This window comes from Ambystoma mexicanum, chromosome 11, assembly GCF_040938575.1.
Source record: "Ambystoma mexicanum isolate Mex_15411 chromosome 11, UKY_AmexF1_1, whole genome shotgun sequence".
Classification (NCBI taxonomy): domain Eukaryota; kingdom Metazoa; phylum Chordata; class Amphibia; order Caudata; family Ambystomatidae; genus Ambystoma; species Ambystoma mexicanum.
In genome coordinates this window covers 943,337,412-943,353,179 of record NC_090934.1, presented here as the reverse complement: position 1 = coordinate 943,353,179, position 15,768 = coordinate 943,337,412, and the positions used below count along the sequence as shown (strand labels likewise).

General features: G+C 47.8%; 1 protein-coding gene across 1 annotated transcript in view; it reads left to right on the top strand.

Annotated features, from left to right (window-relative positions):
* LOC138505078 (mucin-5B-like) overlaps window positions 1–15,768 on the top strand; it is a 2,064,041-nt gene that overhangs the window by 393,465 nt on the left and 1,654,808 nt on the right. The window contains exon 13 of the mRNA XM_069625397.1: window positions 14,460–14,715. Within this exon, the coding sequence (XP_069481498.1) occupies window positions 14,460–14,715 (256 nt within the window). The remainder of the gene's footprint in view (window positions 1–14,459; window positions 14,716–15,768) is intronic.

Here is a 15,768-nt window from a genome sequence, read left to right as displayed (position 1 = left end):
ACTACCACACCTTGTAGTCTCCAACAGCGGAACCTTAAACTTTGCACTAGACTCCCCAGAATCTACAATCCCTTAACCAACTCTCAGCCTTCCACCATCCACACCCGGTCCACTTCCAAGATTCCACCCCACATAGAAAATCATGTCCAACATCCTCTACAACTTAATTGCCGTCTTCTTAGAGATTCCACCACCTCCCCAAACAGCCAACAAATAGAGCAGCCGCCCCCTGCCTCACCTACACCTCCTGGCATAAAAGGTGCCTTAATAAACGCCCGCTCCATATTAGCCCATGCCACAGACATAGCGGACATAATCCAAAATGAAAACTTAGATTTCCTAGCCATTACTGAATCCTGGCTCCACCCTGCAGCAGGTCCAGCTATCATGTTAGCCATCCCAGACAATTATTCTTTTATACGACTGGATCGTACCACCTCTAGAGGTGGCGGCCTTGCTAAAATCGTTAAAAATAACTTTAACGTTAAGACTATCTGACCCAACTAACTCTAACTCCTGTGAAACCTTAACAACCAAACTCACCATAGCCAATAACCAAACTATCACCATCCACCTGATTTACCGACCACCAGGCCCCTTAGGTTCCTTTGAGGAAGACCTCATGAACCTACTATCCAATAACCTAAAACATTCCACTCAATGCCTCATCAACCTTGGATTTAATGACTCATGAGACACCAATGCCCTACAGATTGACAACACTCTTGAGGAACTAGGTTTCTCCCAAAAGATTACAGAACCCACGCACATCAAAGGTAGGACCCTTGATTGGATTGCGGAACATAATTGACATCAGACAAATGAAACGACTGAGTGAAAAAATCTGGAGATCAGACCCCTCAGAAGCCACCCTCTATATAAACAAACGTCCTACAAACGTCCTACAATTCCCAGATCTCTCAAGCTAAATCTATCACCAAAGAATTGTTCTCTATCCTGAAAGAAGCAGAATCCCCCATCCAAACACCTGACTTATGCCACAAAGATAAGAACTGGTGCACAAGTATACAAGAGGCCCTGGCCCTGGCCAACAAGATTACTATGCTCCAGGCAAAGATTAATAATAAAAAAAGTACTATCACTGCTCCCAAAACCGATATCAAAGGTACCACCCCTAAGACTGCTACGAACACTCCACCCACCCCACAACCTACCCCAACTCCACACAGACCAGACACCCCTAGCTTCCATTTCAGCAACGTTTCTATTAAAGAAGTTGAGAAAGTCATCCTCACCCTCAAACCGTCCAATTGCCAGGGTGACCTGTGCCCTGCCCAACTCATAAAAGACGCAGCCCGTGAACTCTCACCTTTCATCACTAAACTCATAAACGCCTCATTCTCATCTGGCACCATACCCAGCAACTTAAAACACTCGTGGGTCCTTCCCCTCCTTAAAAAACAAACGTTGGACCCAGCCATCCCAACTAATTATTGACCCATAACTACTGTGCCCTTCCTACTTAAAATCCTGGATAAAGTGGCATACCTACAAATTCAGCATCATCTGGAACTTAACCAACTCCTTGGAATTCGTCAGTCCAGCTTCAGACCACAACATGGTACTGAGACTGCACTCCTAGACCTCAAGGCACAAATTGACACACTTAGGGACAAAGGCAAGACGTCACTCCTGCTACTCCTTGACCTCTCTGCCGCATTCGATCTGGTAGACCACTCAATACTCTGCGACCATCTGGTCACCGCAGCCCGCTTCTCCCAAGAGGCAGTTGCTTGGATCCAGTTCTTCCTCAATAACAGGACTTTTAGGGTTTTCTCTCCCCTAGCAGCTGCAGACCCTGTACCCATCACATGTGGCGTACCCCAAGGCTCATGTGTATATCCGACTCAGTACAACATCTTCACAAAGCCCCTTTTCGATTATCTAGATGGTCTAGGTATCACCTACAATATTTACGCAGATGATACACAGATCCTCATCCCATTGACGGGTGATTATGACAAGGATTTGGCCTTTGTGAACAGAGTTTACCTCATCATCCAGGCATGGATGGCCTCTCATGGACTATGCCTGAATGATGGCAAAACAGAACTTCTCATCCTAGGCTTACCGTCCAACATTAAAAAAACTTGGTCCCAACTATGCCTCCTTCATAATTGACACTAACAACATAACTCTGGCCAAAGTAGTCAAAAACCTCGGCTTTTACTTAGATTCCACGCTTACCTTTGGCAAACAAGTCAATGCTATGGCCTCAGCCACCTCCTATACCTGCAAGTTAATTAGAGCAGCCAAACCCTTCCTTTCCCCCAAAAATTGCGTCACCCTAGCTAGAGCACTAGTTCTGTCTAAACTAGACTATTGTAATGCTCTATATATGAAAAGCAATAACTGCATTACTTCCAAAATTCAGACCCTTCAAAACAATGCACTGAGAGCTGCCCTTAGTCTTCCTAAAAACACCCATATATCAGACCTCAGGAGATCCGTCAACTGGCTTTCCACTAAAGACAAAATACTCCTTAAAACTGCATCTCTGACACACAAATGCCTCAACCACGCAGCCCCCCAATACCTAATAGACAGATTCACCAGACAAACAGCCATACGCCCCTTAAGGAAAGCCAATTCCACCCTCTTGCTAGTTCCCAGATTTAGGAGTAGTTTTCCTGTCAAAGCAGCTCAACACTGGAACTCACTTCCCCCTGCCTTAAGGGAAGATCTCCCCTATTTATAAATTAGATCCAACCTTATTCATTGGTTAAAGGAACATGACGTCTGACCAGACCGCACCAGCCTCTCAGGGATCCACTGTATATATGTTCTGCCTTTTTATGCATTCCCTCTACAAACTGTATGTACCCTGTTTTTGTTTCCTTCACCACGTTTGTGCCTGTATACAGCACTGTAACTATGGCTGTACTGTATATAATCCTGTCGATCCTGTAACTTAAGCTGAACAATCCTCATCATGCCTTCGCGCCCGACTACCCCTGGGTCTGGTGCGCTATATAAATAATAAAACAAACAAACAAACTAACACTGTTCAAATCCCTGCCCTATAAAATGAAGCCCTCGCTTCTGGCTGCTACAACCTTGCTTAGAATGTGCATGTGCGCTGGTATTTTGTGGTTTGGGAAGTATGAGTTGATTATACACATTTCCCTGTGTTAAAGGTATCCTTTGGCGATTAGATATCTCCCCTCTTTATCCCTGACTACTTCCAACAGTTGAAAGGGCAGTGAGTGCCATGACCCGTGACCCAAAACCCCACTGGCATGGTCACATGCCAGGTAGGTTTAGGGCTCAGGGTTCACCTGGGGCCCCAAGGGCCTTACATTATCATCTTCGGCGCCAGGCTCATGTTCAGGTTGGGACATTGTCTTGACGAACTACTTTTTCTGTGAAGACCTGCAGCCAACATGGAGGCACCCACACAGTCTAGTTCCTAAGAACCAGACTGTGCGGTGCAGTGTTTTCGGGTGTGGTAGCCTGGACTACTTTACCTGGACTACTTTACAGAGGGCTATATAAACCACACCCAAGTTACAGAATGTGCTTCGCGTTATTCTGCAGCCAGCAGTGTGACGCTCACCGTGTCCAGAGACCAGCACCCGGCGATCCTTGAACAGCGGACCTGCAGAGGAGACAAAAGAACATCATTAGTAGTCTCGGCTTACCTGCAACTTTCCATCCGTCGATTCCTGCTGCTCGCGGTCTTCCATCCAGTTGGCAGCATCATCTGGACATTACGCATGCACCGGAACAAAGCACCTGGAGGGAGAGAGAAAGAAGGACAACATTAAAACAGGTACTCACGGCATTTACAGCAGTAATCACGAAATCCTCACCTGGCTGGGCATTTCTTGGCCGGTTCCGCTCCGGAAATCTTCACACGCCCAGAAAGACCATCGCAACCTGAAAAGGAATAAGGAATACAGGTTAGCAAGAAAAGAGATTACTGCGTCGCACTTCGCGCTAAACCTACCTTCCATTTTACGCTCCTGCGTCCATCATCCTGGCAGGAGCCTGATCCAAGCAGCGCATCCACCGAATCTCTGTGCACCTAAGGGGGAGATAAATAAAGAAAAGACATTAATAGCAAGAAAGGAAAGCAAGGATATTTTAAGACTGCTATAACCAGATTTACCTCCTTAAAGACACTTGAATGGGTTAGCACCAGTGAAGTTAACTCGGTCGATTCAACCCACAGAAAACGACACACTCCTGCACAGAAGGCAGGATGGAGAGAACGCCAGACATCACAAAAAGGTGAGGAGTGGGCCATCAGATCGAGTCCGGGTGGGGGGGGGGAGGCTGGTGGGAGGAAACAAACTCTGTTCCTAAATCCAGTCCTCCTGTGTTTTCAGGCCCGACCGCCATAGAAGGCATCATCTGGAATCGGGAAGGGTCCAGGGGTGAATCTGGCAACCAGGGCATAAGGGCGTCCCCGTGGATACCAGGTGAGCGTAACAGAATGCGAAGCCTCATAACATTATCCACCTGGGCGCCATGGAGACTTCAGAAATGGAACAACTGGCTCAATTATTAGGACAATTACGCGCCGAAGTGCATTCGGCTAGGCAAGAGACTAATACCCTGCGAAGGGATCTTGTCGTCACCAAGGATCGCACCTAAAAAATCAGCAGGCAATTACTGCAATCACAGGCCGGACAAGCTCCATTACCCGGGACTAATCCACCGGCACAGGCAACCACGTTGTCTGCCGCTCCAGTACAAATCACTTTACCTGGAGCAGAAAGGTTTTCAGGTGGCCCAAGGAAGTATGCTGCAATTATTAATCAATGTGGTATTCACTTCCTCTGCAGACCGGGCGCATTCCCTAACGATCAGGCACAAGTAGCATTTATTTTGTCATATCTGAGTGGTAGTGCAGCAGACTGGTCAGTGCCGCTTGTAAGCTATGATGGTCCGTTACTACGTGACTTTGGGGGCTTCCAAAGGGAAATGGAAAAGCTCTTTGCTCGGCCCACCCATGAACAAGCTGTAGACAACAAACTCTTATTACTCCCTCAGGGGAATCAGGACTTACTAACATACATAGCAACCTTTAATAGGTTAGTGGCCAAAACCAGGTGGACTGAAGACAAGAGAACCACATTGTTTCACCGTGGCCTTCGAGGGGAGTTGAAGGACGTCTTGGCTCAGGTGGTTGATCCACCTAGAGACTGTAGTGAATTTATCAACCTGGTGGTACAACTAGATCACCGACTACAAGATCGGAATGCAGATCGGTCCAGATTGGACACACGAGCTGTGTATCTACGAACCAAGGACGCTACTCCACGCATGTCAGAGAATACCACAGAGCCAATGCAAATCGGAGGCATGCGACCACCGTTAACAAAAGCTGAAAGAGACAAGAGACGGCAACAGCAGTTATGTTTGTACTGCACACAATCGGGTCACTTCCTAAAAGACTGTCTGATAAAACCCCCCAAGCGAATTGTGGGAGCTACAGAAAAGGATGAGAGTAAGGAGTCGGAAAACAACCTAGCTCGACAAAAGTAGAGGTCAGTTTGTCGAGTGAGAAGAATGAGCCACCGACCTCACATTTTGCAATACCAGTGATCCTAATAAATCACCAACAACCATCAAGGATGAATACTGTTGAAGCTTACATTGACAGCGGAGCAGTTGGGAATTATATTGATCGAGATCTGGACGCCCAGATGGGGCTTCCCTTAAGTTTTAAGCAGAACACAGAAAAGGTAACCATGGTGGATGGTGTTACACACTATCAACGTTGGTCGTGGTGGCAAAGCAGGAGGATAGGAAGAGCCGCACACAGCGCTATTCTATCTCTTCCCAAAGCGACAGTCCCTGCTTCAGAAAGCAACGGTCTAGTTGTTTCGCGTACGACGGATTCACTCACATCGGATCACGTGACAACGCACGTGACGGCTCACATAACCCCAGATAAGTAAGGAAGAGCCACCAGCAGATGCGCCGCTACTGCCTTTACTGACGCTCCACTCCTCCCTCGCTCGTTATTCATCTCCACCGATCTCTCGGATAGAGAGGTTCTTCTAGCAGCATTCCTCCGTTCTGATAAGAGCGAACGGATTCTTCAGATTCCCGGAAGCACCCCAGAACACTCTTTCCTCACTAAGAACTTAAGCCTTGATACATGAAAGGTCATCGACCCTCCCTGTGTTACAGACCGATTTGAGGAATCCTTTCCGACTCGACACTTCCTTCCGAAGAGTTCCGGCTACCCAGGGTTTTTCTTCCCCAGGAGGGTTTCCCTGGGGGTTCCGCTTCCCTCCTCACTGACATTACCTGCAGGGAGAGAGGGAGCGGGGCATCCACGGGAGATTTTCCGATATCTGCCTGTTGCCTTCGATTGTGAACCGCAGTTGCCCAGGTTAGTGAACTCAATTATTGAATACTATACAAGTCGCCAGAGTTGACAGATGGGACTGAAATTGCTTCCGGACCAGTAACCCTATGTACAGCAGGAATAACCCTGCTGTGCCAGGATGGACACCGGGAATCAATTTCCTTTGATCTCATCAAGGCACCTCAGTTTCAGCTAATATTAGGGATGCCATGGTTAGTTGCTCATAACCCTCGAATAGATTGACGTGCAAGACAATTGGCTTTTACTCATGATTGCGCTTCCACCTGTTATTCTCAAGAAAACAAATCCAGTTTCAAGGTTCCTACGAGTCCTAGAATCGGTATAGCTACACTCGGCGCAACTAGTACTCTCCCTGAAGAATATCAAGATTTCCAGGATGTGTTCCAGAAGGAACAAGCAAATTCACTACCGCCGCATAAGTCCTATGATTGTCAGATTGACCTCATACCTGGTGCACAGATCCCTTGTGGCAGAATCTATGCGCTCACAGAACAGAAAACCAGCATCTAAAATCCTATCTGGACCAGTACTTGGCAAAAGGGTTCATTTGCCGATCTAAATCACCGGCAGCCAGTCCCCTATTCTTCGTGTCAAAGAAGGAAAGGGACTTGAGAACCTGTATTGACTATCGCGCCTTGAACCAGATCACCGTGAAAAACCGTTATCCCCTGCCACTTATTCCCAAGATGCTGGATCAAGTCAAAGATGCCCAGATTTATACTAAGTTAGACCTCAGAGGAGCGTACCACCTGGTCCGAGTTAAAAGAAGGAGATGAATGGAAAACGGCCTTTCGTACCAAATATGGGTTGTTTGAGTACCAGGTAATGCCGTTCGGGCTTTGTAATGCCCTCTCGGTGTTCCAATACTTTATGAACAACGTCCTAAGGGAATTGATCGATGTTTGCGCCCTGGTCTACATAGATGACATCCTAGTGTATTCAACCTCGGGACAAGACCATGTCAAGCATGTCCGCGCTGTCCTTGCCAAACTGCGCCAACATCGACTATGTGCAAAACTTGAAAAATGTTTTTTCCACGTAACCGAAGTAGAATTTCTTGGCTATGTTCTTACTCCGAAGGGAATTCAAATGGATGTACACAAGGAGGATGCCATTCTTAAATTGCCCTCTCCAACCTCGTTAAAAGGGGTCCAGAGCATGCTGGGCTTTGCAAACTTCTACCGTCGGTTCATTCCAGACTTCTCTCAGATTGTGCATCTGATCACATTACTTCTACGAAAAAACAATAAAAAAATTAATGTGGACAGAAAACGTCGAAAAGGCCTTCCAAGAACTTAAGGAAAGGTTCACATCAGTCCCGGTTTTACGACATCCTCGTCCGGATCTTCCTTACATTGTGGAAATTGATGCTTCCAGCATGGCTATGGGGGCGGTTCTTTATCAGAAAGACCCTGAAACTGGCCAATGAAACCCTGTGGCCTTCTGGTTGTGAAAATTCACACCCCCTGAACTCAATTATGCTATCACCGATAGGGAACTGCTTGCTATAAAATCCGCCTTCAAGGCATGGCGACATTACCTTTTGGGGGCCAGGCATACAGTCACTGGGGGTCATTACGACCCAGGCGCTAATTGCGCCAACTTTACCACCATGATGTAAACTACGTTTACACCATGGTGGATGGCGGATTTACCGCCCCATTCCAAGGTGAGTGGGACGGTAAATCCCCATTTCCCATTTTCCCTTCCCCATTCCCATTTTTGCCCCATAGGGCATAATGGGAGTGGGGAAGGCGCTAATTACGCCACCGTAAATTACGGTGGCGTAATTAGCATCATGGCAGGTTAGCGCCATGGATTTTAACGGCTTCTAAGAGCAGCCGTTAAAATCAGAATAGGCGTTAAGGGTTAACGACGGCGTTAACCCTTAACGCCTGGGTCGTAATGAGGCCCACTGTAATCAAAGATCATCGGAACCTACAATATTTAAAAACGGCAAAAGCACAATCCTCGCGCCAATTACGATGGGCCCTTTTTTTCACAGAGTATGACTACGTAATCACTTATCTACCAGGCGTAAGAAACAGGAAAGCTGTCGCACTATCTCGCATGGGCATCGATGAAAAAGAATATGCAACCCCAAATCCAGTAGCCATTATACCTGATGACAAGCTATTAGGCCTCACCACAGCTTTAACACAAACTGAGCTTAGAAACGTGATCCAACGTGAAACAACCCTGAGCGAATTACTGGAATGGCATACTAGAGGAAAACAATACACCATTAAAAATCAGCTTCCATACCTTGATGAACGCCTGTACGTTCTTAAAACAGAGCTACAACAACAAATCATTTCGGACTATAACGATTCTTTGATGGAAGGTCATCCCGGGATTGCCAAGACCCTAGCCAAAGTTAAATGCAATTATTGGTGGCCCACTTGGCGTCGAGATGTCATCGAATACGCTCAGTCATGTGGGGTGTGTGCACAAAACAAGTCATTGAAACAAAAACCAGCTGGCCTCCTGCAACCATTAGAAATTCCTCCGGCACCATGGCACACACTTTCTCTGGACTTTATTACCGATTTGCCTCCCAGCCAGGGGTTCAACACCATTTTAGTAGTAGTGGACTTATTTTCTAAAATGGCACACTTTATCCCTTTCAAAGGCCTCCTGGATGCATCCCATCTAGCAAAGCTGTTTTTGGAGAATGTCATCAAACTGCGTGGATTCCCTTCTGTCCTGGTCTCTGATCGAGGCAGCCAATTCGTATCTAACTTCTGGAAAAAGTGCTGCGCTATGACTCAAATCGACATCCGGCTATCCACCAGCCATCACTCCCAAACAGAGAGGACCAACCAGACTCTTTAACAAAATCTACGGTGCATGCTGCACCAAGTTTTAGGAACCTGGTGAGATCTATTATGGATAGCCGAATATGCTTACAACAATTCATTGCATTCCAGTACTGGTCAAACACCTTTCTACACCCTCTATGGCAGACATCCACGTACTTCCGAACTAGGCTGCCCTCCCTGTCTAGAAATGCCGGCTGTAAAGACTCTTCATGCAAACATCACTCAGGCCTTTAAAAAGGCAACAGAACAGTTAATCCAAGCTAAGAACAAGCAAAGAAAGTTTTGCTGACCAACATCTGAAAACGGCACCTGACTATCAGGTAGGAGACAGAGTTTGGCTAGCTGCAAAATACATACCGCTAAAAGGAACCCAGACTTTTCGCCCTCGCTATGTGGGACCTTATTCTGTTCAAGCCATCATCGACCCAGCAGCTGTTAAACTAGCATTACCAGCCAACATGTGAATTCACCCAGTATTCCACGTCTCACTGCTAAAACCAGTACAACCCGGTACACGAGTTAAGCCACCACCTGAACCCATAATGATCGATGGAGAACCTGAATTCGAAGTGAAAGAAATCCTGGATTCCAAATATACCAGATCCAAACTATACTATCTAGTCGATTGGAAGGGTTACGGCCCTCAAGACAGATCGTGGGAACCTAGTGAGAACATTGATGCACCGCGTTTGGTTAGAACATTTCATCTAAACTTTCCAGACAAACCTGGACCCGGCAGGAGAATCACCTTAGGAGGGGCCTTGGGGAGGAGTGCTGGCACGACCCGTGACCCAAAATCCCACTGGCATGGTCACATGCCAGGTAGGGTTAGGGCTCAGGGTTCACTTGGGGCCCCAAGGGCCTTGCATTATCATCATGGACTCTCCTGGAGTCAGTCCTCGTGCCTTTGGAGCCAGGCTCGTGTTCAGGTTGGGACATTGTCTTGAGGAACTACTTTTTCTGTGAAGGCCTGCAGCCAACATGGAGGCACCCACACAGTCTAGTTCCTAAGAACCAGACTATGCGGTGCAGTGTTTTCGGGTGTGGTAGCCCAGACTACTTTACCTGGACTACTTTACAGAGGGCTATATAAACCACACCCAAGTTACAGAATGTGCTTCGCGTTATTCTGCAGCCAGCAGCGTGACGCTCACCGTGTCCAGAGACCAGAACCCGGCGATCCTTGAACAGCGGACCTGCAGAGGAGACAAAAGAACATCATTAGTAGTCTCTGCTTACCTTCAACTATCCATCCGTCGATTCCTGCTGCTCGCGGTCTTCCATCCAGTCGGCAGCATCATCAGGACATCACGCACACAATGGAACGAAGCACCTGGAGGGAGAGAGAAAGAAGGACAACGTAAAAACAGGTTATTCATGGCATTTACAGCAGTAATCACGAAATCCTCACCTGGCTGGGCATTTCTTGGCCGGTTCCGCTCCGGAAATCTTCACACGCCCAGAAAGACCATCGCAACCTGAAGAGGAATACAGGTTAGCAAGAAAAGACATTACCGCGCCGCACTTCACACTTAACCTACCATCCATCATACGCTCCTGCGTCCATCATCCTGGCAGGAGCCTGATCCAAGCAGCGCATCCACCGAATCTCTGTGCACCTAAGGGGGAAATAAATAAAGAAAAGACATTAATAGCAAGAAAGGAAAGGAAGGACATTTTAAGACTGCTATAACCAGATTTACCTCCTTAAAGACACTTGAATGGGTTAGCACCAGTGAAGTCAACTCGGTTGCTTCAATCCACAGAAAACTACGCACCCCTGCGCAGAAGGCAGGACGGAGAACACGCCAGACATCACAACAAGGTGAGGAGTGGGCCATCAGATCGAGTCCAGGGGGGCGCTGGTGGGAGGAAACAAACTCTGTTCCTAAGTCCAGTCCTCCTGTTTTTTCAGGCCCGGCCGCCATAGAAGGCATCATCCGGAATCAGGAAGGGTCCAGGGGTGAATCCGGCAACCAGGGCATAAGTGCGTCCCCGTGGATACCAGGTGAGCGTAACAGTGAGCTGTCAAAACTCAGGCGAATTTAGAATAGGTGGCCCCATATCCCGTTCCACTCCAGCCTGCAGCAACGCCTCTTGTCCCTCTGGGAATAGATGTGTCTCCTGCAGTAGTACTATTGATATCTTTTTGTGTTGCATATAGGATTTCATCCTGTTTCTCTGGAGGTAGGAGCCCAAGCCCTGTATGCTCCAGGACATTATTTTTAAGGTGGTCATCATTGCTTTAAGTGTCACTGGCCCTCTCGTGGCCCAGGTGTCTTGTCTCCTGGTACAGTTCAGGCGCTATGTGTCTGTTAGCCTGTTGCCGATCTTGTAGGAGGTTCGCTCGGGTTTCATTGCTAGCATGGATATTGCAAATGCCCCAAACCAGCATCCCAATGCCCGACTCATCTGCCAGGTGGGTCCTCATGAGTCATGTTGTATGGATTTTTTTGTAGGAAGGGAACAACAGAGAACTGAGCAACAATAACTGATCCAGAACTTGATGCCCAACAACACCGGATTGTTCAGGCGAACCTGTATCCTCAAGGCTTGGTCTGGCCATTGTGTACTAGGTATAGGGTTCAGCAACGGGCTGGAGCCCTTTAACAACTTTGGGCAGGTGGTGAAGACCGACAGTGGGTGGGCAGGTTCTGCTCCCAGTGATGGTGTGAGGACTTTAGTAGCAGCAATTGCTCGTGCTTCTCACTTGACTAGGGGCACAGAGTGCCAGGTAGTACTGGTGCATCTCGTTCAAGGTAAGTGGGGTATTGCTTATGAGCTCAGAGTTGTCAGTTTCCCAACTTGTGCTTTGTGTGGGCACACCAATGAGGCCTGTCTTTGTTATGGGGGCTTGTTGTGCATCTTGGGTGTCATGGGTCTGCATCGTTTTTATTTGACAATTCATTGTGGTCCATCCACATGGCCGTGGCCTCTGGGCTTTCCGGGAATTGCACCCTGCCTTTATAGAGGATTTTGAGTCTTGCAGGATATAGGAGAATGTACTTGAGTCCCAATTGTCTTAATCTCGCTTTTATAGGTATAAATGAGTTCCTAGCCCTTTGGACTGTTGGCGTATAATCCGGGTAGATAGCGATCCTTGTGTTGCCCCTGCGTTATTTTGCCCCTGTCTCTAGAGTATTGTAGGATGACTTCCTGTCCCGAAAGTTGAGGATCCTGGCAATCAATGGTCAAGGGTGTGACCTGGGGGGCTGGGGAAAGGGGCTTTTTTTGGAGAGATCAGTGGGCTCTTTCAATAGAGAATCCTTGCAAGAGCCTGCCTGTCCCCATCTCTTGAAGTAGCAGGTTTTCTACGTAAGAGGTAGGGTCTGGTCCTTAAGTTCTTTCTGGTATACCAAGTACCCACATATTGTTTCTTTGTGACCTGCACTCTGCATCTTCCGCATGTAATTCCAATGCAGTGTTCCGTTTTTCAAGTTCCTTGACTCCCTTTTCTAGGTCTTTGGTGGAATCTGATGTTTCATTCAGGAGTGTTTCGGCAGACGTGGCTCTACAGCTACCTGCCTGACAACTTGCTGTAGTAGCTGTATGTCGATTTTGACCTTGTCTATCTTTGTTCCAGGGGCGACCATAGGGCCGCTATAGCTGCAAGAACCTAGTTTCCTTGTGGGTCCAGTAGAGTTGCGGGGGCATATTGCTGGCCCGTGCTTTCGGCTTGCCTGGGAAAGCTGTTTTTACCTTGGACCATAAATGATTCCATAGTTATTGGTTTATTGTTGCTCTTGGTAGGCAACATTATGTGGTTTATTCGTGTGAGGGATATTTCCTCAGTGACCTATCCCACTGTTAGGATGATTTTGTAACACCTGTGGTATGTTACCAGGTGCTACTTCGTCTGGTGCCGGCGTAGTGATCCTGCTTGTGCCGCCACAGCGTGGTGGTGATGTGAAGTAGGCGGGCCCCCAGGTAGATGGGGCCTCCAGGTGGTAGAGGGATCCGCAGACTGGTGTCCTCCTTTCCAGGGGTCTTGGTGTCTTGTGCGGGTCACTGGTGCCTTAGGGTGCAATAAAGGGTCAAGGGCCCTGAGTGTGGGGATATTCACTGTCTTTATTTCAAAGTTTGTATGTCTGCATGACTTCAGCAATCTAACTGGGCAAGTAAGCGCGCCATTAGTCCTATATGGCAGAGCCAGGTTGTGCCACAGTTCCCCAGGTCTCCTAATGAATGTCTGCAGAACTTTGAAATTGTGTGATCCGGGTCTGTAAGCACAGACACAGTGGGCAATATGCAGCTGGTGTTCAGGAGTGGGGAAGAGGGAGGTGTGTGTTCCACCTGAGTCCACCACATCCCGATCCAAGCCGTCCCCCACAGGTATGTAGTGCCACAACTGGCCTTGCAGGCATCCGTGCAGGTATGGGGCCCCTAGGTGATTCGGCAGTCAAAAAAGGCACTCACCGCATTGTTTCCAAAGGTGAGGACCGCAGGTCCCTCCGGTTAGGTCTCAGACCGCTGGCAGTGGGGGTAGGGTTCCGGGTCGCTCCTCGCCTCCAGTGCCTCTGGGTGTCAGGAAAGGATCTTCCCTGCCTCTTTTCTCCAGCCGCGGGGTGCCGGTAGCGGTGGTGCTCTGTTAGGCAACTCAGGCACTCCGGTCCGCCCTGATGGTCCGGCGTTAGGACCGGGCTTGCGGGGGTCCGCTGCATGTCGCTGTAACACTCCTACGGTTGCGGCCAGGGTGCGCTGCAGCAGAAACAGCCAGTAATCTGCAAGGGGAAGCCATGCCCTGTTGACTGGTGGGCCTGGCGTACCTCACAGGCTGCGTTGCAGCGCTCTCCCGCATGCCACAGCTGTCATCTTAAGGTGCGGGGGGATCCAGTTCCTGGGCAGATTCCCCCGTTATGCTGCTCTGATTTTCTTCGGGGAAGGGTTTGTTGGGTGGGGGATCGTTTCCCCAACCTTGAGGTGTATTTTGAAACAATTGAATTGTTCAGATTGCCACTTGCAGGATCTAATCAGGATCTCGGCAGGAGAAATTCTCACCCACGTCTCACCGCATCTGCTCAGACCCCGCCTCCCAAGCTGTTTATAGCTATTAGCACCCCAGCATGCAATTTGTAATAATGAGGTTATGGACATCCCCCATATATAATATGTACATGTGATTTCTCAGTGCGAGGGCATTGCCTAACAAATCAATACATATATCAAGTGAAATATATTTAAAGGAATGGGGCTTTATAACTTGTCATATGTACAGAGGCACATGCCCTCTCAATGTACTCTTAATTGCATCTCCTTCCTCTGCTCTACAGAAGGCATCTTCGATTGTGAATGTCCGCAAACAATGATGTACAGCAACAACGTCAACAAATGCCAGCCCAGCTGCCGCTCCATGAGTGACCCGAGTGCCACATGCCCCCCTCTGAATAAGCCGATTCAGGGGTGCACCTGTACAAGCGGGACCTACATGAATGAGGCTGGAAGATGCGTGCCCCTGTGTGACTGTCCATGTTACTACAAGGGTAAAACGTACCTACCTGGCGAAATTGCGTTTAACGACACCTCATGGTAAGACGATGAGCTTTCAATATGGAAGGGCCTGGTTTAATTGATTGATCAAAAGCCATAGTTTTGGTGTAGTAAGTCAAAGAGTGAGTAGTGTAGAAGTCTCTGTGTAGCACCAACGGCAGATTGAACAGCAAACATCTGATGTCTCCCCCTTCTTTTTCATCCGAATGTGATACCAAATAGCATCCTCCGAGTATCAGTTGAAGACATTTTCAAAATGGACGGCCCTCCTAAGTTGGTTACATGAATCTGGTGCTGTCTCATGCTGTCAGTAGCCTTGGAACGTGGTATGGCTAGTAATGCAGCCCTCATGTCCTAGACAGGGGATATTTCGGAAACTATTATACTGCAGCAGCACTCTGCAGGGGTTTATTTAAATGTTTGGTTGTGTGTGAGCTGAAGGGCATGCAGCAAATCTCCAACGGTAATCACGATACACGTGTGCGTATGTATATATGTATATATATTTTATATATTTTTAGTTAAGAGACAAGTAAGGTGAATGCATTTCTCACAACCACAAAACCCATGAAATTTGAGGTTATCTGAAGTGATGACTGTCTCTTAACTAACGTTTGTCACTGAATTTCAAGGGTTTTGTTATGATATTATAATTATAATTGGTTATTTATAATGCATCTAATACCCAGAGGTTTCCTAGCGTGGACTCAGGGATTGAACCTCTGTTGCTTTGCGTCCTCTTGCTTTCAAAGCGAGCGCGTTGCCCCTGAGCTATCCTCCCGAGATATACCATACCCCACCTGCAGTAGTAAATAACTGTTGCCATGGTCAGTCGCCACTTTACACTAATCACAATAAAAAACCATGGCCCACTGGCCGTTTGGCCCATATCACCTTTAGTAGTTAATACCCACCCCTGACATTTTGCACCAATTAGAGTGAAAAACCAAGGCCCACTGGCTATGGTCTTCAACAATGAGCAGTGGCCACGGCCTTTGCACCAATTACAGTAAAAGACTGTGGTCCACTGGCCTTCATCTCTTTAGTAGTAAATAACCATGTCCCATTGGCCATGGCTTTTGCCAAGATACC